Here is a 26,735-nt window from a genome sequence, read left to right on the forward strand (position 1 = left end):
CCTCGTACCTACGGGACCGCCTCTCCTGGTATGTCCCACAGAGAAATTTACGGTCTGCAAATAAAAACATCCTAAAGATCCCAGGCCACAGAGAGGTTAGGCTGGCCTCAACCAGAGCCAGGGCCTTCTCGGCCGCGGCTCCAATCTGGTGGAACGCTCTGTCACAAGAGACTAGGGCCCTGCGGGACCTGACATCTTTCCGCAGGGCCTGCAAGACAGAGCTGTTCCACCAGGCCTTCGGTCAGGGCGCAGCCTGACCCCCCTCCTCTGGCAATCGGCAATCTACACAGAATTTGCTTGATGGTTGCCATTAATTTGATTTTAATTTGATTTACTTAATTTTTATAATGAATGTTTTTAGAATGTCGGATTATTTGATTGTTAGCCGCCCTGAGCCCAGCTCCGGCTGGGGAGGGCGGGATATAAATAAAATTTATTATTATTATTATTATTATTATTTTGTATATGAATAGGGCAGGTGTGTGACCTGGATTCAAGAATTAAGAAATGACTCCAAGGATTCCTCCAGGTTCCTTCAGCAAGCATTATCTCAACAGACAGGAGACTCAAATATCTGTTGTCTTTCTGTGACACATGTATGATGCTTTTGGGGTGGTCTCTGGCTAAGCCTAGGGGTTCATAAAGTTTTTTTTAAGTTCCTGCACATCTTTGTTCAGGGTCCCCTGCAAATGGGAGGACTCTGTTGCAACAGGAAAATAAAGATCTTCCTTGCTTTCCTTCTACTGGTTCCTGCCTTCAACCATTCTTCTCTGACGGATCATGGACTTAAGGGGCTCAGAGTCCCTTGAGGAGTTGGGCTGCAAAAGTCAACCCCAAAATTTTCTGCAACAGCTGGTGTCAGGTATGATGTATCTGAGGGGTAGTCTTAGGTTTTAAGGGAGCTGGGCATGTTTAGCCTGGAGAAGAGGAGGTTAAGGGGTGATATGATAGCCATGTTCAAATATATAAAAGGATGTCACATAGAGGAGGGAGAAAGGTTGTTTTCTGCTGCTCCAGAGAAGCGGACACGGAGCAATGGATCCAAACTACAAGAAAGAAGATTCCACCTAAACATTAGGAAGAACTTCCTGACAGTAAGAGCTGTTCGACAGTGGAATTTGCTGCCAAGGAGTGTGGTGGAGTCGCCTTCTTTAGAGGTCTTTAAGCAAAGGCTTGACAACCATATGTCAGGAGTGCTCTGATGGTGTTTCCTGCTTGGCAGGGGGTTGGACTCGATGGCCCTTGTGGTCTCTTCCAACTCTATGATTCTATCAAAGCTGTAGAGAAAAGAATATGCCCCACCAAATGGTGGAAGCAGAAAGTGCAGGGGGGAAAGTTGTTTGAACCCAGCATGTCACACACATTTGTATGTTGGAAAGAGTTGAACTCCAACTTTTGTTGCAATTGTCTCCAAAGTTATGCATCCTTGTCACTCAGTGACATCAAAGTGCAAGTTTGGCTGCCGCTCACTGAGTTCCCTTTTGCAATTCACCCTAGTTGCTGCTTGTTTTCTCCTGCTCTGGAGGACTCGAACCAATGGCTTCAAGTTGCAAGAAAGGAGATTTCGACTAACATTCGGAAAAACTTTCTGACAGAGCCATTCGACAGTGGAACAGACTCCCATGAGAGGTTCTGGACTCTCCTTCCTTGGAGGTTTTCAAGCAGAGGTTGGATGGCCATCTGTTATGGATGCTTTAGCTGAGATTCCTGTATTGCAGAAGATTGCACTAGAGGCTTTAGGTCCATAAATTACCATATAGCATATATTCAACACAAAAAACAGCGACAATTTGTTGTTGACAAAGGACAGCTGGACATATTAAGGGCCTTATTACCTTCAGTAGCTTAGGGCCTCATCAAACCTAAATCCGGCCCTGTAGCCAGGAGCCATATTTTGAAACTCAATCTGAAAAGGCCCATGAGTATGACTTTGCAAACGATGCCAATGCTGATTAATAAAAGGCTTTATCCAGAACCTGTTGAGTGCCCTCTGGATCCAGGAATTAGAAGGAACTCGGGCATGCAACATACACCCTGCAAAAAAAAAACCCCACAGCATGATAATAATAGTAATAATTTGCAGAAATTGCTTTTCACTGAAATTGCAGACCGTCAGACCCTAGCCCTCGCTGCCGGTCAGAGGAAGAACTTGGAACTCCCAGCTCAGTTTCTGGCAAGGGCTTTAATGCATAAGTCATATTGGTACATAAGCAAGGCACAAATTACAGCAGGTATATCGGAGGTATAAATACATAGCTAAGCGCAAGACGTTCACCCAATAAGCGTTGTGCCCCCTGCACCTTGCTTTTGGGCAGAGCACACAGCGCAGCAAGCAGTCAGAGTCCCAGGAGTCTGCAGAACTGGCACTCCTTTGAGTGGGCTGGCCTTGTGAGGTTCGCATTGGCATCTCTTGTGCCTTTGCAGATGGAGATGGGGGTCAGCGCCACCTCAGCACCCAATTTAATCTCATTTGGTAGGTGAAGATACTACCAAGGTGGGGTGGCAGCTCTCCAGCAGGAGGTATCTGATTAGGAACGCCCAGTGTCAGGGGGCAGAACACCCCTCTATCTGCCTCCTTAGTCTACCCCCTCCTCTCTTCATTCCCCGGACTACTGGCCTCCTCCCCAGATTCAGACACTTCTCCGGTTCCTGGTTCCACCTCCCTCATCTACTGGGACACTCTCCAAGATTGCCCAAATCCGTCTCCTTGAGCTCCTCCTATTCTCCCTCTGAATTAGACCATCCCCTTCATGACACTAGGAAATCTGTGTCTTCACACACATCGATAGTGAGCTTTCCAACTGCATTTCCATCTCTTCTAACATTCTTCCCAGGGTTGTATACAGGGTGGATCGAATTCAGATAATTTAAAACAACCACAACTAATTTAAATTAAGTAATTTTTCATATGTTCTCTTGTTTTGCATGATTTGTTCAGGTTTTGCTCTATGTGAGCCTGGGCAATGGGCTACTCAGGGCATTGAAACATTCAGCTGAACCCTGGAGGCATTTCAAGAAAAACTTTACATCCCTAAAAACTAGAAACTTTGTGTGGGGGGGGGGTTTAAATGAAAGCTAAAATTCTGAGGAAGATGAATTCCATACTGTTTCCGTACCCCCGCCCCCCAGAGTCACCATTTATGCATAGCCCAGATAACAAGTAACCTGTCTTGTCCCGTCCCCCCCAACTCTGTGCTTTACAAAGAGTCAGAAGGCCCATTGGTAAGAGAGACAAAAATGCCTGGCAGCATCTCTGCATTTTTCCAGTGGATATTTATTCCTACCTCTTGTTAAAATGTGATGCCTTTTGATATTTGATATTTGCATCCAAAGTCCATTTTAGCTCCGCAAACAGAATAAATCTCCAGCATTTCTTCACAGCATCGTGTCAAACTTTCATTGGGCTGGTTCACACAGAGATTCGTCAGGGGGTGTTTGCAAAATCAGCTGGCCAGCTGTGTGTATGGAAGAGCCAACGGCCCTTTCATATACCCCCCCACCTTCCCTTCAGACACAATCTCCTAAAACGAGTCAGTTCTAACAATTAGCCGTAATTCGTCATGTATACAGAGACATCAATTTATGTACATCATGCACATACGAAACAGGGCCATGCACCTGCAACATTGTCCAATTATGGAGAAAAGTCTCACAGTGCTTGTTTGCACAATGTTTATTTGGTGCCTATGGGTTCCTGGCATCACACTGATGTAAAACGACCCCTGATTACAACTGACATAGAATGAACAAAGCAAAAGAGAAAAGGCAAAACAATCAACAGTGAAATATAATCATCAAGGAGATGAAGGCACGGTGAAAGTGAGGGATAAGTTGCAAAAGGCCTGGGTGATGTTGAACATGTGGCTGTCGCCGTCTCTGGGATTGCGCCCATTCCACTGACTGCACAATTAGGTGCCATGTTGGTGGCACATCTCCTGCTGAGGCCCTACTGGGCTTGGTCAGGAGGCCACATGCTGGCAACATGACACATAATCCGACAATGCTTCCACAGCAAACAGGCAGAAGCTACTGGAATAGGAGCAAGCACTGAGCAACCACAGTCCGAGATGCCATGTTAAAAAGTGCCCAAGGTTAGGGTTTCCAGGTGAGATTTGAAGGGGGAGGGATAGGCAGAGATGGGGAGACAGGTGAGCCAGGACAAAAAGTGTCACACTTGTGAAGGACTGAGCTGTTTCTATGTGCAGAGGGGTAGCCATAGGAGTCTTTGAGGGGCTGCAAGACTCTAACATTATTTTCATTACAACAGATTATTTTGGCATCAGCTTTTACATTGCAAACTGTTTGTGTGCCAGAGGAGTGAAAGGTGCCTCCAGTTTTAATTCAGAAAAATTCAGTTTTAATTCAGAAAAATTCAGTTTTAATTCAGAAAAATTCAGTTTTAATTCAGAAAAATTCAGTTTTAATTCAGAAAAATTCAGTTTTAATTCAGAAAAAAGGGGCGTCACAAAGATCATAAGTTTGGGAGTTGCAGCCTAAAATAAAGCATGCCACTGGCTCGGGGCTGGGGGGGCTGTTCTGTGGCTCTGCAGATGTTTTTGGATGCCAACTCCCACCATCCATGTCCATTGGAAATGCTGCCATCTGGGCAGTCACAAGTTCTCTGCCCTTGTTCTAGCTTTTGTGCCATAAATTGAGAGTGCATAAATTGGCAGTCGAGATACAAATAATGACTCAGCAGTCCATGGGGCAGGGAAGCTCACTGCCGGATTGCTCTAACTGCGTGGAAACTGATATAGTTTCAGGGCTTCTTATTCCCATAGGTCAAATTTGGGAGAGGGTGTGTGTGTCAGCCAGTGCTGGTCTAAAGAGGCAACTGTGGTTGTCACTGGATTCTCCTAGTACATGGGAGGGTGTCTAGGGGTAAGCTGCCTCCCACTGGACATTTCCCATGCTAAGTATCAGGTAAGAATAATAGAACCAAGTAAGAATGATAGAACTGTAGAGTTGGAAGGGCCCATGAGGATTGTCAAGTCCAGGCTACAACTCCCATCATCCCTGGCTAACAGGACCAGTGGTCGGGGATGATGGGAATTGTAGTCTCAAAACATCTGGAGGGCTGAGTTTGCCTAGTCCAATTGCCTGCAATGCAGGAATATTCAGCTGTTCCATTTGGGGATCAAACCTGCAACCTTGGAATTCTCAGCACTCTGCTCTAACCAACTGAGCTATCCAAGAGTTTCCCCATGGCTTTCCAATGAAGCCTGAAGACAGACATGCTCCAGGCTCCCTTTTCTAGCCAAGGTGCATTAGCTAATGCGCACAGGAAATGCTGGCACATTTGCATGGGGAGTAATCACGCTTTCACATTAACCTGTGCATGTTCTCTTTTGTGTGCAGAGATGCCTCCTCCACTGAAGTAACTGGGAAAGCGCTTGCTACTGGGAGAACTGTTTGTGCACGTGCATTGGAATTCTTGCACTGATATGGCACATAGCAGTTTCATTTGCTCCTGTTGGGACATACTCTAATTGGTCCACCGGAAGGAACCTTATCCTGCCCGCCCCCCATAGAATGAATACACTTATGGACACCAAAACCTGTTTCCACAATTATAGCCACAATCATATCGATCCTGTGTAGCTAAGCATGAAATAATTACTCACGAATTCTGACTATTCATAGCAATAATTCCTCCACACATGGCAATACGTTGAACGAGTCTGCAGCAGGAAATGAAAAGGCCAAGCCTTGCACCCACTCAAGTGCTCGAGCACAGAAATCAAACACGGCAAATGCTTAGATAACTGTCAATACAAACTGGAGCTTTGTAATAATAAAAAATAAGCTTCTGGTCCACATTGTCAAAGTGGGTCAGGATACAAACTCTCCAAGCGCTTTCCTTTAAATAGGAGGACCTCCTTCTCCCACTACTGATCAAAGGCGCATTTGCACAAAGGCAAACTTATCCATGTCTTTTGCAAGTTGGAACAGCACGTATTTCTTAAGGTGGACGGGATCCCTCCTGTCTGCTGTAATGTACAGCGTATTCCATAGGTTACTTCGGTTAGAAGAGGCTGCTCCCATTTTTTTGCAGTGGAACCCTAGGTCTGTGCATCCCCCAACCTCCTTCTTTCTACGAAAAAAATGTGCTCTGCCACCCAACTAGGATAACCATGAAGCTTAAGGCGCATATGGCACTTCAACAGTCTCCTCTAAAAGGCACTCCAGAAGTGCAGAGTTGATGATAAAGCTACATTCACCGGCAGATTCTTCCATTCCAACCCCATGAGGCTTTTCCAAGACATACTGCATCCAGTGTGAAAAAATTAGAGTACAATCCCATTAAAAAACTCCAGGCGAGAGAGAGATCAAAATTTGTGCCTTCATTCTTTTAAAGCAAACACCCACATTTTGAATCTTGGGACTGTTTTCTTGGTGCTTCCCTGGGCTCCCGTTCTGGTACAAAATCACTGCTGAGGTCCATCTGCGCTCTTAGTTTGTTCCGATGGGGTGACCTGGATATTAGAGGCAGAGGCTTTTGCTTTGTTTCGGAGGGTGTGAGCGTTGAGCATCTCCAACAGTAGGTCGTAGACGGGAACGACATTCTTGCATTTCATGCTGAGAAGGTGCTCCATCCCTTTGTTACTGTGAAGAAAGCAAAGAGGTCACAGAAAGGCACTGAGGTTTAAAATGCACTGTGGGGAGAGAGACTTTCTGCTGTCCATTAGGCAACAGCTTTTTCACCTCTAGCTCTGGAAGCCTTTCCCAGACCATGACAGCAGAAGTAGCTGGGAAGAGGGAAGAGATCAGGGATATTTAAAAAATAATAATTTTATCGGTTGTGTGTCCTTGTTTCTCAGTTTGACCCTTTTACATGGTTTTGCATGTTTTGTGGCATTTTATGCATTGTGACTTGCCATTAATTTTTTGACTGGGAAGTCAAAGAGGTCACAGCGGACATGGTAAAGTGGTCACAAGACTTTGGGTATTCAGTAACCATGCCACAGTGGGAAAATTTGTGGAAGAATAATTGGAAATTCACAAACTGTTACGTCTTAAGAGAAAATTTCCTAAAAATGCAACACTGGTGGTATCTAACACCTTGGAAACTGTCAAAGATGTACAAAAGTGTCCCAAGTAATTGCTGGAGGTGTGGAGATAAAGCAGGCACTTTCTATCATATGGGGTGGCTATGCAAAAAAAATCCAGGCATTTTGGGAGAGTATCTGCTTAGAAATACAAAAAATAATAAATATTTCAAGAGAAAACCAGAAGCTTATCTCCTGGGGAATCACAGATTTGGATATCCCGCAAAAAATGAAGAGTATATTTTTATACGCCACAGTGGCAGCAAGATGATGATGATGATGATAATTTATTTATACCCCGCCCACCTGGCTGGGCTTCCCCAGCCACTCTGGGCAGCTTCCAAGAGTTCTTATCGCTACAAAGTGGAAGATTGATGAAATCCCCTCTAACCATGAATGGATCCAAAAGCTAACAGATTATGTGGAGTTAGATAGTTTATCAGAAAAAACAAAGAACAAACCAAAACAGGAATTCATCTCGAAATGGGAAGTCTTCAAAGTTTACTTGAAAAACAATTACAGTAGTTTAAACTCTGTCACAGCATTTGAATAACTTTAGTAGTAGATTTAAGAAAGATATGAAACCTAGGATAAATCAATAACTAGTTAATTTAAGATAAAAATGTGTATTGTCAACAAATAACAGATAACTGAAACAAGGAATGGATGGGAGGTCGGGTCTATAGTCCAAGGACCGCTTTTTGCTTTATTGATTTGTAATTAATATTGTCTTTATCACTGTTTTGCTTGTATTTTCGTCTTGTTTTCTCCTTTTTTGGTGTATCAATTAAAAAAAAATACATGGTTTTGTATGTTTTGTGGCATTTTATGTATTGTGACTTGCCATTAATTTTTTATTAAAAAGAGATGTACCTGTGGAATTTCTGTCTCAAAGCAATAAAAGCATTGTCAACCACTGGACATCCTCCTCTCCCCTGCTATGCATCTGATGCTCTAGTTCAGGGGTCCACAAACTTACCGTGCTTCGGGCCGGTGTCTCCAGCACTGATTATGTGGCGGGCCGGAGGGCAGGGGAGCGCGTACCCATACGCGTGCACACACGCTATTTCCGGTTCACTTCCAGGTCGGAGAAGCACCGGAAATAGCTTGCGCGCATGTGCACGGGTCTCCTCTGACAAGGATGTGCACAGGAAATAATGCTTGCGCATGCGCACAAGCTATTTCTGGTGCTCCTCCGACCTGGAAGTGGGCAGCCGTGCAGCGCAGTGCCGCACTGGTAAGAGTGGACAGTGGCAGCGGGCAGCAGGGTTGCTGCGGGCCGGATAAACAAGTCCCTCGGGCCTTATCCGGCCTACGGGCCTTAGTTTGGAGACCCCTGCTCTATTTAAGCTAATGGCCAATCCATCCCTCTCAATGAACGTTTAATTTCCTCCATGCCATGAAGTTGTCAACATGTGCAGAGGAAGGTGACCAAGATGATCAAGGGTCTGGAAACCAAGCCTTATAAGGAACGGTTGTTTATATGCTGGGCATGTTTAGCCTGGAAAAGAGGAGACTGAGAGGAGATATGAGAGCCATCTTCGGGTATCTCAAGGACTGTCGCAGGGAGGGTGGAGCAAGTTTCTTTTCTCCTGCTCTGGACCCAAAGCAATGGATTCAAATTACGAGAAAGGAGATTCCAAACTAAACATCAGGAAAAACTTTATTGGGGTAAGAGCTGCTCAACAGTGGAACTCTCCTTCACTGGAGGTTTCTAAGCAGAGGTTGGATGACCATCTGTCATGGATGCTTTAGTTGAGATTCCTGCTTTGCAAGGGGGTTGGACTAGATGACCCTTGGGTCCCTTCCATCTCTACATTTCTATGAACTGGGGGCAAATAAGAGTTGTGTGCATGGTTCTTGCTATTAAGCATTAGAGCCAGATAGCAGATATTTGCAGCAGATGTAATTCAGAATGAGGTGGTAAACTGGTCTGTACCACTTCAGGTGAAGATGTTTGTGTGTGACATTTCTAAATGCTTCTAAACACCCTGGAGGCAGAACATTAGCACAGAATGAGAGTCCTGACCTAGACTTGTTCTCCCTGATGGAGTCATTTTCTACCTACAAGCATTATTTTCTCGTATCTTGCCTCCCCTCCCATTCACACACAGCTGAAGTGGTACAGTCTGTTCCATCTTCTCCGAACTCGGCCACCTCATTGGAGCTTGCGAATGTAGTCTCTGCCATGGCAAACCAGCTGAGTACCTAAGTGCATTTTCACACAGGAGGCTTAAAAATTGCTTTTGAGCCTTTCTCAAGCTACTTAGGGACACGGGTGGCGCTGTGGGTTAAACTACAGAGCCTAGGACTTGCTGATCAGAAGCTCGGCGGTTTGAATCCCCGTGACGGGGTGAGCTCCCATTGCTCGGTCCCTGCTCCTGCCAACCGAGCAGTTCGAAAGCACGTCAAAGTGCAAGTAGATAAATAGGTACCACTCCAGCGGGAAGGTAAACGGCATTTCCGTGTGCTGCTCGGGTTTGCCAGAAGCGGCTTAGTCATGCTGGCCACATGACCCGGAAGCTGTACACCGGCTCCCTTGGCCAATAAAGCGAGATGAGCACTGCAACCCCAGAGTCGGCCACGACTGGACCTAATGGTCAGGGGTCCCTTTACCTTACAAGCTACTTATGTTAGCCAAACAGGAAAGAAAGCAGAAGAGGAAACTTTGTGATGCCAATGAACACTCTGCTCCACAGTGGGTTGTTTTGGACTGTTTACATTCACAAGAAAAATGTGACTGGAGTAAGATCATGTGCCAATGTGGTGCCCTACAGGTGCTGTTAGGACTACAACTCCCATCATCCTTGACCGTTGGCCATGCTGGCTGGGGCTGATGGGAGCTGTAGTCCAACAACAGTTGAAAGATATCACACTGGCTGCCCAGTAATCTGTGGCTCAACAAATGTTGCTGGACTCCAATTCCCATCATTCCTAGCCATTGTGCCCAATGGACATGGATGATGAGAGTTGTAGTCCGACAACAACCAGATGGCTACTGGTTCCCCATTCGTGCCACAGTATTTTTGCCATACTGCTATTCAGTCCATTGTTTAACATACTGTTTTGATTTGCATTCATGCAGTCAATAATTGGGTTAATGGAAATGCATGCACACACACACACACACACACACACATAAATGCAAAAATAAGCCATAAACCAAGTTGCTCCATTCCTTATCTTCACTCCTGGAAAAACAGCAGCCCAATATTCCTGAGGTAATTCCTACATACAACTAAAATAATTTGATTCAAATCATTTTAATGTGTCATTCTTTAAAAAGGGGGGAGAAAAGGAACAGATACATTTTCCTGTGATGAACGAACATTTTAACATAATTACTGAGTGGACTTCTAACACTATCCAAGAATAAATAATTGCCAGGGGTGGGCAGAGCAAAAAAAAGAGAAAAGAATCCATGCTAATCATTTATTCAGCCAAAACTCATCTACTCTTCTGCTGGGAAGAAATGCAATCCAGCAATATTAATGGAAACTCTTGTCCAATTTCTGTTCTTCTTGAAAGAAAGGTGATGAAACGAACAGATATTTAGAGCCGGCATCCATTTAAAACAGAGACAGAAAGAGATTGGGGGAGTGTGAAGAATGAATTGTGCATGCCTCACAATTGGGCAGAGGGTATGGACTGTGGTGGAACTGCAAGCCAATCAGCTTCGTTGCTGGTCTCCCAGGTGCTGCGGCTTCTGGGGTGGGTGGACCAGAGAGAGACTGTGGAGGACTGGTGCCCCCAGGAGCATAAAAGGGGCTACATGCTTGATGCCTCCACCTCAGCCTTCAAGTGAGCTTCCCACCCACCCACCCACCCTATAATGTTAACTACTATGGCAGACGAAGGTGATGGACTATATGGGATTGGCAGAAATGACTGGCAGAATCCGAGACCAAGGAGAAGAGTCATCGGAAGAAGATTGGAAGAAATTCAAAGACTACCTACAGAAATATTGTAAAATTAATGAATGTTAGAATGATGTTGGATAGAAATTAAGTGGTTACCAGCTGTAATGCTTTAAGAGTAAGAAAAAAGGGTTAGAAATAGGGAAAAAATTAATGGTAAGGATTTGCTGAACCAACAATTTGAAGTGGAATACAAAAAAGGGAGGTATGAGGAGGTCCGGAAAACAAGCTAAAGGAAAATAAGTAATGGAAAATCTGTGTGGGTTTTTTTTCTAATTTTTTCTTTTTTCCCCCTATTCTGTATTTTTGTTACTTTTTCTTTTTATCTTTATTGAATTACTATAAAAAATCTTAATAAATATTCTATTAAAAAATATATATATAATGTTAACTACTGAAATTCTGGCATTTCTTTTCAGGTTACTTCATTGCTATTGTCACAACTTTCCTTCAGCAAAAGAGGCGTTGGGCTGGATCATTAGATGGGAGGGGCAGGGGCAGGGGCACCCTGCTCCAGTCCACAGGGGATCCCCCCAAGGGATCTTGGAGGGCAGCTGATACCATGTCATCCAAACCCGGACAAACTTTGGTTAACCTTAAGTACAAACCATGGAAACAAGCCAGCTTCGACCCATGGTTTATGAAACTGTTTTCCACTAACCATAGTTAAGATTAACCACAACATGCTAAATGGACAACATGCTAAATTGTGATGGATCTGAAATGGAAACAGAAGCTTCAAATCTCCCAGTTGTAGCTGCAGCATGTGACTCTGGAGGGAAGCTAGGCTTGTTCATGTACACCAAACCAAGATTTAGCATTACATCATCCAAACACAAGGGAGGCAGGTGGCGCTGTGGGTTAAACCACAGAGCCTAGGGCTTGGTGATCAGAAGGTCAGTGGTTCGATTTCCCGCGACGGAGTGAGCTCCCGTTGCTCGGTGCCTGCTCCTGCCAACCTAGCAGTTCAAAAGCACGTCAAAGTGCAAGTAGATAAATAGGTACCACTCCAGCGGAAAGGTAAACGGCATTTCCGTGGCTGCTCTGGTTCGCCAGAAGCGGCTTAGTCATGCTGGCCGCATGACCCGGAAGCTGTATGCTGACTCCCTCGGCCAATAAAGCGAGATGAACGCCGCAACCCCAGAGTCAGCCATGACTGGACCTAATGGTCAGGGGTCCCTTTTCCTTTACATTTACCATCCATACATAGCCACGTGTACTTGCAAAATAACATACCAATTGAAATCCAGGACATCTTTCTGTTCAAGGCAGTGTACAAAGATCTTAATTTAAAAACAAAACAAAAAAAATAGGATATTTGTATGAGAACAGCTAGATATTATTTTCCAGATGTGAGTGTTGAACACAGTTGCTGACTCCGGGGTTTGATGACATGAGAGCAACTTAAACTGAGGCCTTGACTTCTCTAACCTAAAGTTCTGAATGCGTCAGACAGAGATAGCAGCTATCTCATCAGAAAAACCACAGAGGCTGTTGCCTTTTGTGAGTCACAGAATTCCTTTGAAATGAAGACCCAGAACGCATTTATAACAGCAGTGGAAATTTTCAGAATGAATGAAACTGGAAAAGAGGAGGCTGAGAGGAGATATGACAGCCATCTTCTAATATCCCTCTTGGAAGAGGGCGAAAGCTTGTTTTCTCCTGCTCTGGAGGGTAGGACACGAACCAATGGCTCCAAGTTACAAGAAAGGAGATTCTGACTGAACACCAGGAAGAACTTCCTGACGGTAAGAGCTATTTGACCATGGAAGGTTGTGGACTCTCCTTCCTTGGAGGTTTTTGATCAGAGGTTGGATGGCCATCTGTCATGAATGCTTTAGTGAAGATTCCTGTATTGCAGGGGGTTGGACTAGATGACCCTAAGGATCCCCTATGATATAATTTTGTGAGCAATGCAGCTGCTGAATAGCCTTTTTTGACTTGTGAAAAAAATATAACGTGTCTTAGTTCTGCGAGGAAAATCTAAAGAAGTTACCATTCTTATTAGATATGCCCACAGGGAGGATCCAGCACTCACCAAGCAGCAAAACTGTGCCTGGGCTTTATGGCTGCAGGCTATGGGTGGAAAATTAAGAACATCAGAAAAGCCCACAGGATCAGCCAATGGACCATGTAGGCTAGCATCCTGTTCCCACATCAGCCAACCAGATGCCTATGGGAAGTCTCCAAGCAGGACCTGATTGCAACTGAATGTACATAGCTATTGTGGCTGAATGCTGTCCCGTATACAGAATTTGTTGCACATAGAAAACCAGCTGCCAGGAAGAAGAGACTTTGGCAAGCCTTTTCTCCAACATCATTTGGTTTGTGTGGAAAGGAGCATTTGAATATGCCATCTCCCAGCTGAAATGATGCAGTCTGGGGAAAGTCTGACCTTAGGGTGAGTTGTTTCTTTGGAACAAACCCAAGGCATAAATAGTATCATGAGACCATCCTCATGCGTTGGCCCACGCAATCTAAACCAGAACCATCATAGAACTGTAGAGTTGGAAGGGACCCTGAGGATCATCTAGTCCAACCCCCCGCATTGCAGGAATATGCAGCTGCCCCATGCAGGGATCGAACCCGCAACCTTGGCGTTCTCAGCATCACGCTCTAAGCAACTGAATGTTATCCTGAATGGAGCATTTTAATAGCACTTGCGTTAACTGTTGAAGGTAAATCAAGTCTCCTGAATAGAGCCTTGATCTGCTTAGTGGGCTAAGAATGATGCCAGCAAAATCATACCAACAGCCCTCCTGGATCAGAGCACAAGCACCTACTCTTGCCTGATTAGTGAGTACCGTGAGACCAAGCAAGAGAACATAAGGAGAGCCCAGCAGGATAAGACAAAAGGGACCATCTCATTCAGCATTCTGTTCCCACAAGCAGCTAATCAGATGCCTCTGGGAAGCTAGCTAGCAAGCAGGACATCAGGACAACAGCTCTCTCTCTTGTTGTGGCTCACCGGCAGCTGATATTCACAACAGCATAGTGCCTCTGAACCTGCAGATTACACATGGCCGTTGTGTCTAGTGGATACCGATAGCCTTATCGTCCATGGTTTACAATCGGAAGCCTTGGGAAAACACAAGTGCTCCATTCCAATTAAGAATTGCTTCTCAGTTTAAACTATCCAACTGCCCACTGAGAACAAGGAGCCCTTTTGTAGTCAAAACCATCAGCCAACTTCTTTCAGTGAAGGGCACAGTTTTTGGAATCCCAATGCATAAACTTAAGCTAAACTTAAGAAAGCATTAGCTCAAAATGCAGAACGTAACACTGGTCACAAAGCACAAAGCGAACCACCAATTTGTCTGTTCCAAAACAACAACACTCCATCGTCTTACACTACACCAGCAATCCAATGTATGTTAGTTTCAGCCACAACAGATAGTGAGAGCAATGGAGGTTTTAGGGGAAGCTGAAGTGTGGAGGAATGGAAGCAAAGCTGTTTGTGATGAACACGGTACAGGATGGAAATTGCTGCCTCCTCAAATACCGACTCTTGCTTATTTACAACGGCGATCTTTCCCCCCACCTAAATTCAGTTGTCAAAATGAAGAACACTAACCAGGGTTGGATTCTTGTGGGAAAGCACAGTGAGCTCTCTTTAGTCTTGGTACTGAAAACAAATTCCTTGACTCAGAACTCAGAGACACTTTGTTCTTGCATTCCAACTGTCTTTCCCCCTTGCTTCTAGTTAAGAGCTCTTGGGACTCTAATAAAAACCAAACTAGATCTGGCAAGCCTGAAATCTGGATAATGTGCTACAGAAGCCTTGATGAACAACAACTCCCATCCTCCCCTAGCTAGCAGTAACAGTGGCCAGGGAAGATGGGAGTTGTAGTCCAGCAACAGCTGGAAACGCAACATTGAGAAAGATTGTGATACATGGGCCAGAGGACTGATTTGGGATAAGCTAACATCCTGGAAGAATGGATGCCTTTTTCGGACTATTTAAAGAAATATTATAGTACGGTGAACTTGCAAACAGTATTTGAGCTATGAGCAACAGAAGGAATTAGATTATTGTGGTTATGATTTGACAGATAGAAAATAGGGTGCAGCAGAAGGGGAAAAACTAAGACTCCATGGGGAAAAGGGTGGGGAGTCAACAAAAATAAGAAGAAAAGAGAAATGGACACCTAAAACTTGAGCAGGCCAGTCATCTGCCCTGTTGTTGATTTTGCAACAGATTTTTTAAAAATGGTCTCTAGGATGGGAATCTGGATCACCCCTAGAATGGCCTTACCTTGCGTGCCGGACATGTGAGAGCAGCATCAGCAAGTTCGCCAAGCGTGTCGTCTGTTGGGCCAAAGGGACCCCGCTCTTTGAAATGACCCACACCAAGGCGTCCGTCACGGAGTTCAGCAGGTGACTCAGTTTCTTGTTGCTGTCGGACTCTCCTGCAGCTGAGGAGAGTGGATACATATCTACGCAAGAAAGATGCCAAATGAGCAGAGATTAAGAAATAAGAGCATCGGGGGGGGGGGTGCGTGTGGCTTATCTACAGTAGCTCAGCCTGGGAAGCTTCCCAAAGTGTGCTTGAGTGCAACTGTGGCCACTTACTTCCAGTTCCCAGAAACTGGTATTCAGTGGCAACTGACTGTGGAGGTAGAACATAGTTACGTGAAACTTTGTAGAGACACCCACCCACACGTGTTGAACATGTGGTATTCAGGAAGCTGTTCCATCCCAAATTGAACCATTGCTCCATCTCATTCAGTACTGGCAGCACAGACGGGCAGCAGCTCCCCAGGGTTGTGGGTGCAACTTTTACCTAGTCCCACCTGATAATGGCAAGGATTGAACCTTCTGCATGCAATGCACTGAGCTGCAGCTATACTTCCCAAGGAAATAGGTTTAGGATCAGGTGACAATTTGGTTCCAATTCCATACAAAATGTGTGTGCCTGGAAATACTACATTTTCCATCACCTCTGTATGGAAAAATTGAAGTCAAGTCCATAAATTGGTTGACTCTAGAGTATTTTCGCCACCGAGATTATGATTTAAGAAAGAAAATGGGGGTGACATATGTAATACATTTCCATTAATTACATATAGGAACTGCCTTGAAACAGGTCAGACTATTCACCCATCAAGCCCAGTAATGTCTACACTGATTGGCAGTGGCTAACAGGTGGAGGTCATTCCCAGACCCTGCTCCTTTTAAGTGAGATGTAGAGATTAAGGGCTGGTATCCAACCTTAATTTCACATCACCCTAGAACAGATTTAGGATGTATGCTTGGGTTAGGAGACTGTGCAAGCAAAAAAAACTTGTGCCAACCGGACACCCTATTTGGATACTGCCTTAAACTTGAGACCTTTTGCAAATATGCTTTTCCCATGCATACCACAGGGGACAGGAGCAAGAACTCATCTCGGTGTTGCTGTTTGCATCTGGAGCTCCTGGTTCTTAATAACAGTATTTTCCTCTCTCTGGTCACATCAGTATTACGAAGTGCTATTTTTCTGGGACGCGGGTGGTGCTGTGGGTTAAACCACTGAGCCTAGGACTTGCAGATCAGAAGGTCTGCGGTTCAAATCCCCACGACGGGGTGAGCTCCCGTTGCTTGGTCCCTGCTCCTGTCAACCTAGCACTTCGAAAGCATGTCAAAGTGCAAGTAGATAAATAGGTACCGCTCTGGTGGGAAGGTAAAAGGCATTTCCGTGTGCTGCTCTGGTTCGCAAGAAGCAGCTTAGTCATGACCCGGAAGCTGTACACCAGCTCCCTCAGCCAATAAAGCGAGATGAGCACCGCAACCCCAGAGTCGGTCACGACTGGACCTAATGGTCAGGGGTCCCTTTACCTTTACTTTTCTAGAAAAAGAGGTGCTAGAACTCCCTTGTTCTCTTATAGTGGCAATGGTGCCCACCGGAGAGGTGCCGGAACTCAGTTCCGGTGCATTCCAGCTGAAAAAAAAGTCTTGGTATTACAGGAATGCCCTCCCTGCTGAAATACAAAAGGCCCCCAAGGTAATGGCACTCTGTCAGCTCTTGAAGAAACCATGGTTGATCTCTTGAGAGGGGTCTCTCGGTTATGATGGCTGTATTGTTTTGCAGCATATTTTAATCACTATCGTTTATTTCGGTGTTTCAGTGGGTGTGCTTTAATGAAGGAGGTTGGCATTTTGTAATTGGCTTTTTTAGGTTCGAGCGGCTTAGAAGCAGTATATAAATTAATAAAGGTAAAGGTAAAGGGACCCCTGACCATTAGGTCCAGTCGTGACCGACTCTGGGGTTGCGGTGCTCATCTCGCTTTACTGGCCGAGGGAGCCGGCGTATAGCTTCCGGGTCATGTGGCCAGCATGACTAAGCCGCTTCTGGCGAACCAGAGCAGCGCACAGAAATGCCGTTTACCTTCCCACCGGTGTGGTACCTATTTATCTACTTGCACTTTGATGTGCTTTCGAACTGCTAGGTGGGCAGGAGCAGGGACCAAGCAACGGGAGCTCACCCCCTTGCAGGGATTCAAACTGCCGACCTTCTGATTGGCAAGCCCTAGGCTCAGTAGTTTAACCCACAGCGCCACCTGCGTCCCATATAAATTAATAAATAACAGTAAATGTCTGAGGCCATGACTTGGTGAGAGAAAGGAATCCTTAGTTGAGAGGTAGCAACCAGAGTTAGCAACCAGAGTTACTACCTACGGTACGATTGGTGGGTAGCGATTTTGTTTTGATATTTTATACAGTTTCATCAGTGAGTGGTGTCGTCTCCTGGTGTTTCTGCAATAATTTCTTAGTCGAGTGGAAGGCGTGATTGATGTTAACGGGCAACTGAGTGGGAGATATTGGAGAGATTAGGTGGAGGGTGTGCTTGTGAGTATCAGTGGAAGAGTGATCAGTGAGAATAGAATGGGATGGGCGTGATTTGTTTCAATGTAAGAGAGAATTTGGATGGAACGTGTCTTGGAAAGAGAACAGGCAAAGAGGGAAGAGAAGATGTTTGGAACTGTGCTGCTATGTTTTTACGCTGACACTTTAAAAGCTCATCTGTTCTTTACAGTGCTCTTTCACAAGTTAATTATCTTGACTCAGGAGAACTTTGCCAGCATCTTTGCTTAAAAGCCACCTTTTCAAACACCTTTGGCTTAATCCCTTTATCTTCATTCTCCAACCCAAGTTAAATATGTGTAATTGCATTTGCTCATATTCTCTCTCTAATAATCTCCCCCCTTCCATTCACTGTTCTTTCTTTTCTTGCCTCTTCTCCTGCTAACCCAGTTGTCCCGCCATCACTGCTGAAATGTCATTTGTATGTTCCTTGGGGCAGGGACTTAAAAAAAAATCCTACAAAGCCTCATGTGCATTGATGGCGATGATATTTAGTTTAACTAGCTAAGTGGCAGTTAAGAACATGCTTTGAAATATTGATATTTCAGGATATTTCATTGAAGATTCGCAGACAAATAGCAGCTGGATGTATCTGCCCCATTCAGAGTTGGGCAGCAGCCTGTGGGAACACAACAGCCACTTCCCAGAAAAAACGAAAGCAGTTTTAAATCCCATTGCTCCCTAGGTCAGCCGTGTGCATAAGGATGAACAGCAGCGTGATTCAAACCAAGTGCGAGGGACAGGGGCAGCCTGTCCTACCTCTCTGCCTGAGGCAAAATGGGGCACTTCTGTGGGCGCAAAACTCACCTTGCCAACCCCTCCATAGCCTGCTTATCAGGGTTACATGGCTGGCAAGATCTCACTGGCAGTGGCAGAGCAAGCCGATCGGGTGCCTGGGGTGGCATGCGTGCCCTGCACCCTGGGGTGGGGCCAGCGTGGGCAGGATACTCCACGGGGTCTCCGAGGAGTCTGCCTGTCTCCTCCCACTCAGCCACCCTACAGCTGAGGGAGAGGCAGCGGGCGGACTGTTCGGGGCTGCGCGGAGCCTGTGGGCACCCAAGCCACTGTGTCACTCCTAGGAGAGATGCGTGACTCAGGCGCGCTGCAGTGCCGCCCGGCATTTTGTCACCCCCCTCAGAGGTGACATCTGGTGCGCCCCGCCCCCACCGCACCCTTCTCACTGGGCTCTCACAAGATTTTGTGGGGCTCCCACGAGAACTCTACAGAACCTGGAAGCCTCTGCTTCTCTTCCCTTCTCCAGTGACAGTGGGGAGGCGTGTCCACAGAGGTGCCCCTTGGATTCTGCCACCTGAGGCAGTCACCTCAGTCTGCCTCACGAATGGGCAGGCACTGAGGAGTAACTGCTCAAGTCCCAGGTTGCACACAGCTTCATTAAGGGTCCTTAAGTTTTGCCTTTGGCGAGTATAAAAACACAGTGTCTAGGATGAAGCGGCACATGGTGACCTCAGTATTATTTCTGTGTACCAGTCATAAAACCATTAGAGCATGAGATCGGAAAAAGCACTTAGGGCATTTATTACTCCCTTTGCCTTAATGGCTCTTGTGCCCTTTGGTATTTCTTCTGCTACCACCCAACTTTTTGTCCCCGGTAATAAGCACAGCTTGACATGACTGAAGCGTCTACTCACTGGAATTGAGGAGGATCATGGCCTTGACACAAATATATTCCTTGTGCTGCAATTTCAGCTCCCGGAGCCTTGAAGTCGTCGCCAAGAGCATGTCAAAGATTTCCAAAATTCCTTCCACACATTTCCCTTCATCCCTAATTTTGGAGACATAAAAGAATTACTGCGGACGCAAAACAGTATTTCCTTTTAAAAACAAAACAAAACAAAAAAACACTCCAGTATGCTCTAGTATGTACAGTGGTACCTCGGGTACAAATGCTTCAGGTTACAGACTCTGCTAACCCGGAAGTAGTACCTTGGGTTAAGAAATTTACCTCAGGATGAGAACAGAAATAGTGCGGCAACAGCAGGAGGCCCCATTAGCTAAAGTGGTGCTTCAGGTTAAGAACAGTTACAGGTTAAGAACGGACCTCCAGAACAAATTAAGTTCTTAACCAGAGGTACCACTGTATTTGCCTTTTTTGTCAACATCCAGTTTTTGTTTTGTCTTTGAAAAGAGCACCTTGAAATTCTAAGTGTCTTCCACAAAATCCTTGTCCTTCTCTTTACAATGCAAATGAAGAACCTGTAGCCCCTCAGAAGTTGTTAGACGACAAGGCCCATCATCCCTCACTATCTCTGCTGATTGGAGCTGGTGGGAGTTTGAGAGGAGAGGAGAAATTTGATTTTATTTGCATTTTAATTAAAAACGACGTAATTTGCACTTGTTCCACCCATACACAAACTAAAACACAGTGACATTCATGCCTCACTGAATTTTGGTCTCCAACCAAACAATATGTGCATGTATTAGGGGGAAATGTGCATAATATATTAGTGAAAATAACATACAAAATGCAGTATATTAGAGGAAATGGTTGCAGAGAAATTCACATGAAAATGCTGGCAAATATTCATGAGAATGGTTTATTTGCAAAAATCCTAAGTTGCTGCACCAATTGTGGTTAACTGAATTTAAGACCGGCAAAATAAACTTAGAGACCTGAAATTGAAGATTCATCCATTCCTATCTAGGAGTCCAGCAACATCTGGAGGGCCACAGATTCCCAATCCTGGCTTGAAATTCACCCCAGAAAATTATTCCTATTATTATTATTATAATTGTTATTATTAATCAGCCTATCACCATATGCTCTGCTTGGCAATCATCTGGAGGTTTCTAGTGGTGAGTGTAGTTATTCTAAGGTTAGGAACTGTAACTTGAATGGTTTCTTTAGCTTGGTCAGTAGAACATGAAATTCTTAATCTCTGGGTCGTGGATTCGAGCCCCATGTTAGGTGAAAGACTTCTGCGTTGTAGGGGGTTGGACGAGATCATGGGTAGGCAAACTAAGGCCTGGGGGCTGGATCTAGCCCAATCCAATCTCCTTCTAAATCCAGCCCCCAGACGGTCTGGGAATCAGCGTGTTTTTAGATGAGTAGAATGTGTCATTTTATTTAAACTGCATCTCTGGGTTATTTGTGGAGCATAGGAATTCGTTCTCCCCCCCTCAAAAAAAAGACAGTCCAGCCCCCCCACAAGGTCTGAGGGACAGTGGACCAGCCCCCTGCTGAAAAGGTTTGCTGACCCCTGGACTAGATGACCCTTGTGGTCCCTTCTAACTCTATGATTCTATGGTTTTAAGGACTTCAAATATTTTCATTATTACGACAAAGTCCCAACTAGTCCTCTTCCTACAACAGCCCAAAAGATGCTCTGAGAAGGTCACAAGCAAGGCATGAGCACAAAAGAACTTATATTTGCCAGTTTTCAGAAGCTTGTCATCTCCAATACTGGTGGCGGAATGCAGTCATCATGCTTGTTAGGCACCATGGATAGCTTCATCCTACACAAATGTCTTATCCCCCATTAAAGTGTCCACGTTGGCAGCTGCCACAATGTTTCTGTGCCACAAGGTTGAAATGCAAATCAAACTAACAAGCAAAAATAAAAAGGAGCCCCTTAACCCCAAAAGATGCTACATTTTCTCACCTGTCAAGTACGAGATCTGGTGCGAAGATGAGCTTGCCAGGGTGATCGATGGATCTCCACATCAGACCCACCATCAACACTTCGAGCCAACAGCTTTCCAAAAGCCTTACTTGATCGAACAGACTGAGTTCTATAAAGCCTTTAAGGGGAGGAAAGGGGGGCGTGTCATTACATCATAAACATCCACTTAACCACCCAACTTTTTCTAGAATGGAAAAGTGTGACTTTCGAAAGCATCAAATCATTTCAGAATCAGAACTTTGAATGCCTCGCATCTTTGAATGTCATTTTTAAAACCAGAGAAACCATGAACTTTTCCAGGCTGGCAGCACTTAATCTCTTGATCTCACAGGGCTTTGGGAATCGTGAGTCATCCTTCCGAAGAGGAGATATGCACAGGGGAAACCCAGGGCGGTAGGTACTGGAGAGGCTGACAAGGATCTGAGCAAAGGGGGAAAGGAGACCTTCATTTTCACTTGTAGCCTTCTGCTGTTGTGTTAAACATATCAGGTAGCAGGTGATGGAAGAGACCTTCTACCTGAGACCTTGGATAGAGCTGGTAGCAGCTGATGTCAACAATACCGAGCTAAGACAAACTGGCTGAGTCAGTATAAGGAATAGCCTTGAACTGGAACATTTTATACTTGTGAGGGGTACTGGAGAGTCGAAAATGGAAAAACAGTTTTCCTTTCCCTTTCCTTCCTTCTGAAATAGCCTTGTATAATGCAAGGGATGGAGCTTTTTAATGTCTAATCCAGACGTATGGCAAGCCGTGTCGGAAGTCTAGATTTTGGCGAATCCCCTTTAAAATAGCTTCCTCTTTTTTTTTTTGAGATCTTGCAAGCTCAACAACTTTGGGCAAAACTAAAAAAAAGTTCCACAACTTTTGTGTCCGGATTTTCACTCTTTGAAATATGACAACCCTAACTCAAGAGGATCAACAAGCTCGGCTAGTTTCTGCTTGTTCCTGGTCTGCTCATAAACCAACTCCTTATCTTTTTTGGATTACTTCTTTCAACAAAACTCATCCCCGTACTTGTGCTGTTGGCTGTTGGCACACAGGATGAAGCCTGTCTCTAGACAGGAATGTCAACAAAAGCCTCCCTTTCCCTTTTCTTTTTGAACTGCGGTATATTTCACCCCCACCCCAAGGCAGCGAAGAAAAGCAGGCAGAAGCAGCAGCACGAGAGGCGAGCAAAGTATAGACCACACAAATGCAACTTGGGAAATGAAAGAGATCTTCTTCCAGAACTTTGCAGCGGCAACACAGTGCAAAAAGCCTGCCATATGGACCCGGTCTTAGTGCTGTGGTGCTGTGCTCTCTCAAATGTCCTGCTCCATCATTTGGGATGCTAAAGAAAGGGCGTGGAGGGTATCCTCACTAAAATGAGGGCTGCTGGGAAATTAACGGATAGCGATCCACCCCACAGGATCTCTCACACCCACTCCTACACGCTGCATCCCAAGAGCAAGAACAGCGTGAAACCACTTGCGAATGAGTCAGTAGCAACCTGCTGTTCTCTCTGGCACCAGAAGCAAAGCCTTATGGGAAGGAGAAGTGTCATCTTCGTAGAGAGGGGGAAAGTGGCAAACTGGAAAAGAAAAGGCAAAGGAGGAGGAAGAGGAGGGGGGAATAAGGATACAGATACGTGCAGGAGAAGCGCCGAGGCACCAACACTTTGCTCACATATAAATGTAACAAAGCCCTGCTGCTTCTGCCTCCCATCTTGCTTGAAAGAGGAACTTTTTTTCAGTTCAGTTTTCAGTTGTTGTTTTTTTCAGTTCAGGGGCCACATTTCCTTCCGGGCAACATTCTAGGGGCCACATGCCAGTGGTGCGCAGGGCCAGAGCAAAAGTAGGCAGGGGCAATTAATATTAATTTCACCTACTTTCACACCCACACGGCTCTCTGTTATCTAGCCAGGCAAGCAAATGGCATAACAGTTCAAGGGCATTTTTCCAGCCAGGCAAAATCACTCAAAGAGGGTCAGTGGGGGTGTATGGCTGGAGAGAGTCCCAGAGGCCAAGTGAAGAGGCCTGGGGGCCCACATCTGGGCGTGAGGTTCTCCACCCCTTCTTTAAAAAAAAAGCAACTCCAGAAGGGAGAGGTTCTGAACAAAGGAAATAGAGGGTCAAAAACCCCTCTCTCCCACCTCAATACCAACGGTTAGTAAAGAAAATAAAGAGGCACTGGCCTAGGAATAGGTCATTTCTGCTTTTCAAGCTCCTTGCTGCTCCCAAGTTTTTCCAAATCATGCTTGCCTTGCACAAAGCTTCTTTGTCTATCATTGTGATTTCTGCATGACCAGGGACTAGATGACCGTGGGGTCCCTTCCAGCCCTACTACGTCTCTATGATTCTATGACTGCAGCTCTTTGAATTGTTTTCTGGGAGTAAAGTTCCTTTGAACTGAACGGTGCTTACTCCTGAACTGCACTGAGCTTTAGCAAAATATCTTCAGCCAGGTGAAGAACAAATTTTAAACTTTGTTTAGGGTGGCAAACCATCTTCCATTTAAACTGCTGTCATGAATGAAGAGGGAACTCCATCAAAGGGAAAGAATAAGGACCCCACCCTCTGCTTACGGATGCCCCCCATCCTTTGACTACTGCTGCGCTAACTGATCACAAACTCAGAAGCCTCGTTGCAGGGCTGTCTTAAGCATATGTTACGCTGGGGTGCAAAAGCCCACCCAGCACACACACCCCCAGGTTGCCCAGAGTTGTCAACCTTTTTTGGGGGGCAGCGCACTCTGGGCCGGCCATCGAGACGTGCAGGCAAGGCAGAGCAGCGCACAGAGGAGCGCGAGGCTGGACGCCTCGTCAGGTGGACAGTGCGCTCTGGGAAGGCCTCTCTGCGGCCCTATGCTAATCCCAGGCATGCAGGAGGGCGGAGCCAATTGACCGCCTCAGTATCTCGCTGGCTCGGTTGCCCCCAAGTTCACAGTGCAGAAGAGCCCACCGCAGTGCTCTGACCAACGGGCAGGCCCAGACGGGGAGGGGGCATATGGGCCACTTGGCCGGGCCTCCGATTTCAAAGGGGGTCTCGGTCAGCATATTCACAATCGTATATCTATGTTTTCCATTTTGTCTCTATATGCAGATACGGTTCAAGCCTTGAAATAAAACTGTTTGTCAGCATAACTTTTGTGAAAATTATTTATATACTTATTTATAAGACTTAAGTTATCCCCAGGGTAAAAAAAAGGAGGAGCCACACTCTCTACTTGGCCCGGCCCTCTGCCTGGTTCTGCAAGGCCCCGCCAATGGGCGGACTCTTCCCCGGACTCCAACTCTCGGGCCCCGGACTCTCAGCCTGGCGCCCCTGAGAGACCAGTGCCCGGGTGCCCCACACCCCTAACGCCTATGGTTAAGACAGCCCTGCCTCGTTGTCACCTCTTGCACTTGCCAAAGCAAGGAGGGGGCATCAGTTACCCTGGTGCTCTTGCGGTTGACATCATTACCCATCCTCTGAAAAAAAGTCCCTGTCCTGTGCTCCAACTCCTGCTCCCCACTACACTAATACTCCCCTCAGTATCCTACTTCCAGAGTCAACATGGGAGTTGCAACGCTGCTCTGTTGGCCTGTGCGAATGCTGATGCACAATGGGGGAGGGAGGGAATCTGTGGTACTAAATTTACAGTACGATCGCACTGTTATTCATTCTCCCCACCCTGCCCCGCCATCGTTCGCACCACAGATGCACCCTGCTACACAAGTACAGCATGCCAACTTGATTTTTGAAAAATAATGCTTTGAATTTAGTTCGCATTTCTGCTCAGAGTCAAATGAAAAGAGAAAAGGCAGATCAGCCTGAAATTGAAGAGGTCAATAATTCCGAGGATCATCAACTTGTGAAAAGAGAGATCGTCCCCCGCCCCCCCATATGAAAGGAATATAGAATCTCTAACAGCAGCATTTACTACCTTGGGGTTGGGAAATCAGACACTCCTACCAAACACACACTCTCTCTATCTCTATCATCTCTATCTATCTCTGTCTCCTACCCCCAACACTTTAAGTGACAAAATAAGCAGCCACTCAAATGTGAAAATGGATTCATTCCCCAGCTTGAGTGCAAATGCCTGGCATTTTCCAATGATCAAAGTAAAATTACTCGTCGCCGGAGCGCCCACTCAAGACCCCAGTGACTTTAAATTTCATTTGAGACTTTTCAGATATAATGCTCTTCTTGTATTTATGATCCTTCCTTCCACTTGCAACAGGCAGCTCTCAGTCGCCCTGCTGTGTGCACATTTTAGACGCCTTAGAAAAATTAGAAATTGCCAAGACTCTTAAAACGGCTGAAGGACTGGTTTTGCAGCACTTAAAAAAAAAAGTAAGTTGATCTTTTTATTTTCTTTTCATTTTTTAAAGGGCTTTGGATTGATTCCATTCACTCTGCCCAAATCACTCACGAGGAAAAAAGAAAAGCAGCCATATAGATAAGAAATTGCAGCTGTTGGGTGGGCGTTCTGATTACAAAGTTATGCCTGGAATTGCAAAGACATTCCACCAATTGCATAAGGTGCTTCCTTATTCCTAGCTACCCTACTGTCCAACAACATCTGTATCGCCTACTCTGAGTAGCAGTGGCTTTCCAAGGTCAAAGTCTTTTCCATCACCTGCTACCTGATCATTGGGGCCGATGAGAGCTGGAGTCCTGCAACGTCTGGAGAGTTGCAGCTTCCTGCAGTTCCTGGGAAATGGTCAGGGATTGAACCTGAAACATTCTACATTCAAAGCATGTGCTGTTAAGTATAGCAATTTAATTCACTGAAATTGAAAATGCTTGTATGCATTACCAGGTTGCTTAAATTTGATTGGTTGGTAACTGAATTCTAGAGAGTCTAGTAATTCTCATGCAACTGGCTAACGTTGGTCGCATGGGAGGTATCTAGTGAAGGAAAGACTCCAATTTTATGTTTGGCAAGATGACTGTGTTTTAGAATCCACTGTGAACACTGCTAAGTTGAATCGAGTGTGGGAGCACTTCTTCTTTGCTTGGAAGAAAGAGAGCAAAGCTGCAGGAGAAGGTGAAAGTGGAGGTCTCCCATAGGAGCTACAAGGCATGGCCTAATTGAGATACAGAAGGCTGAAAGTGCCGAGCTCTGGAAAGAGAGGAAAATACAGTTGTTTGGAAGTTAGAAGAAGAGACTGTAAGCCCATGCTTGGAGAAGCACGGGGTTGTAAATGTTATGTTTTAATTAATCTATAAGTTTCTGCAAGTAAAGTTTAGGAATGTTGAAGTCTGGAATTGGTTTCCAATTTCCAAAGAAGGGTGTCAGTGATATATATGATTTGAGC

The 26,735-nt window shown here is 45.4% G+C and overlaps 1 protein-coding gene across 1 annotated transcript in view; it reads right to left on the minus strand.

Annotated features, from left to right (window-relative positions):
* Positions 1–6,323: 6,323 nt before the first annotated feature.
* The window catches only part of ESR2 (estrogen receptor 2), a 59,810-nt gene continuing 39,398 nt past the window's right edge, over positions 6,324–26,735 (minus strand). The window contains exons 6-9 of the mRNA XM_081912229.1: positions 21,430–21,568; positions 19,459–19,592; positions 15,222–15,402; positions 6,324–6,606 (exon numbers count right to left, since the gene is read on the minus strand). Coding sequence (XP_081768355.1) covers positions 6,429–6,606; positions 15,222–15,402; positions 19,459–19,592; positions 21,430–21,568 — 632 coding nt within the window. The 3' untranslated portion in view covers positions 6,324–6,428. The remainder of the gene's footprint in view (positions 6,607–15,221; positions 15,403–19,458; positions 19,593–21,429; positions 21,569–26,735) is intronic.

This window comes from Podarcis melisellensis (genome assembly GCF_964234715.1).
Source record: "Podarcis melisellensis genome assembly, chromosome: 1".
Taxonomy (NCBI): domain Eukaryota; kingdom Metazoa; phylum Chordata; class Lepidosauria; order Squamata; family Lacertidae; genus Podarcis; species Podarcis melisellensis.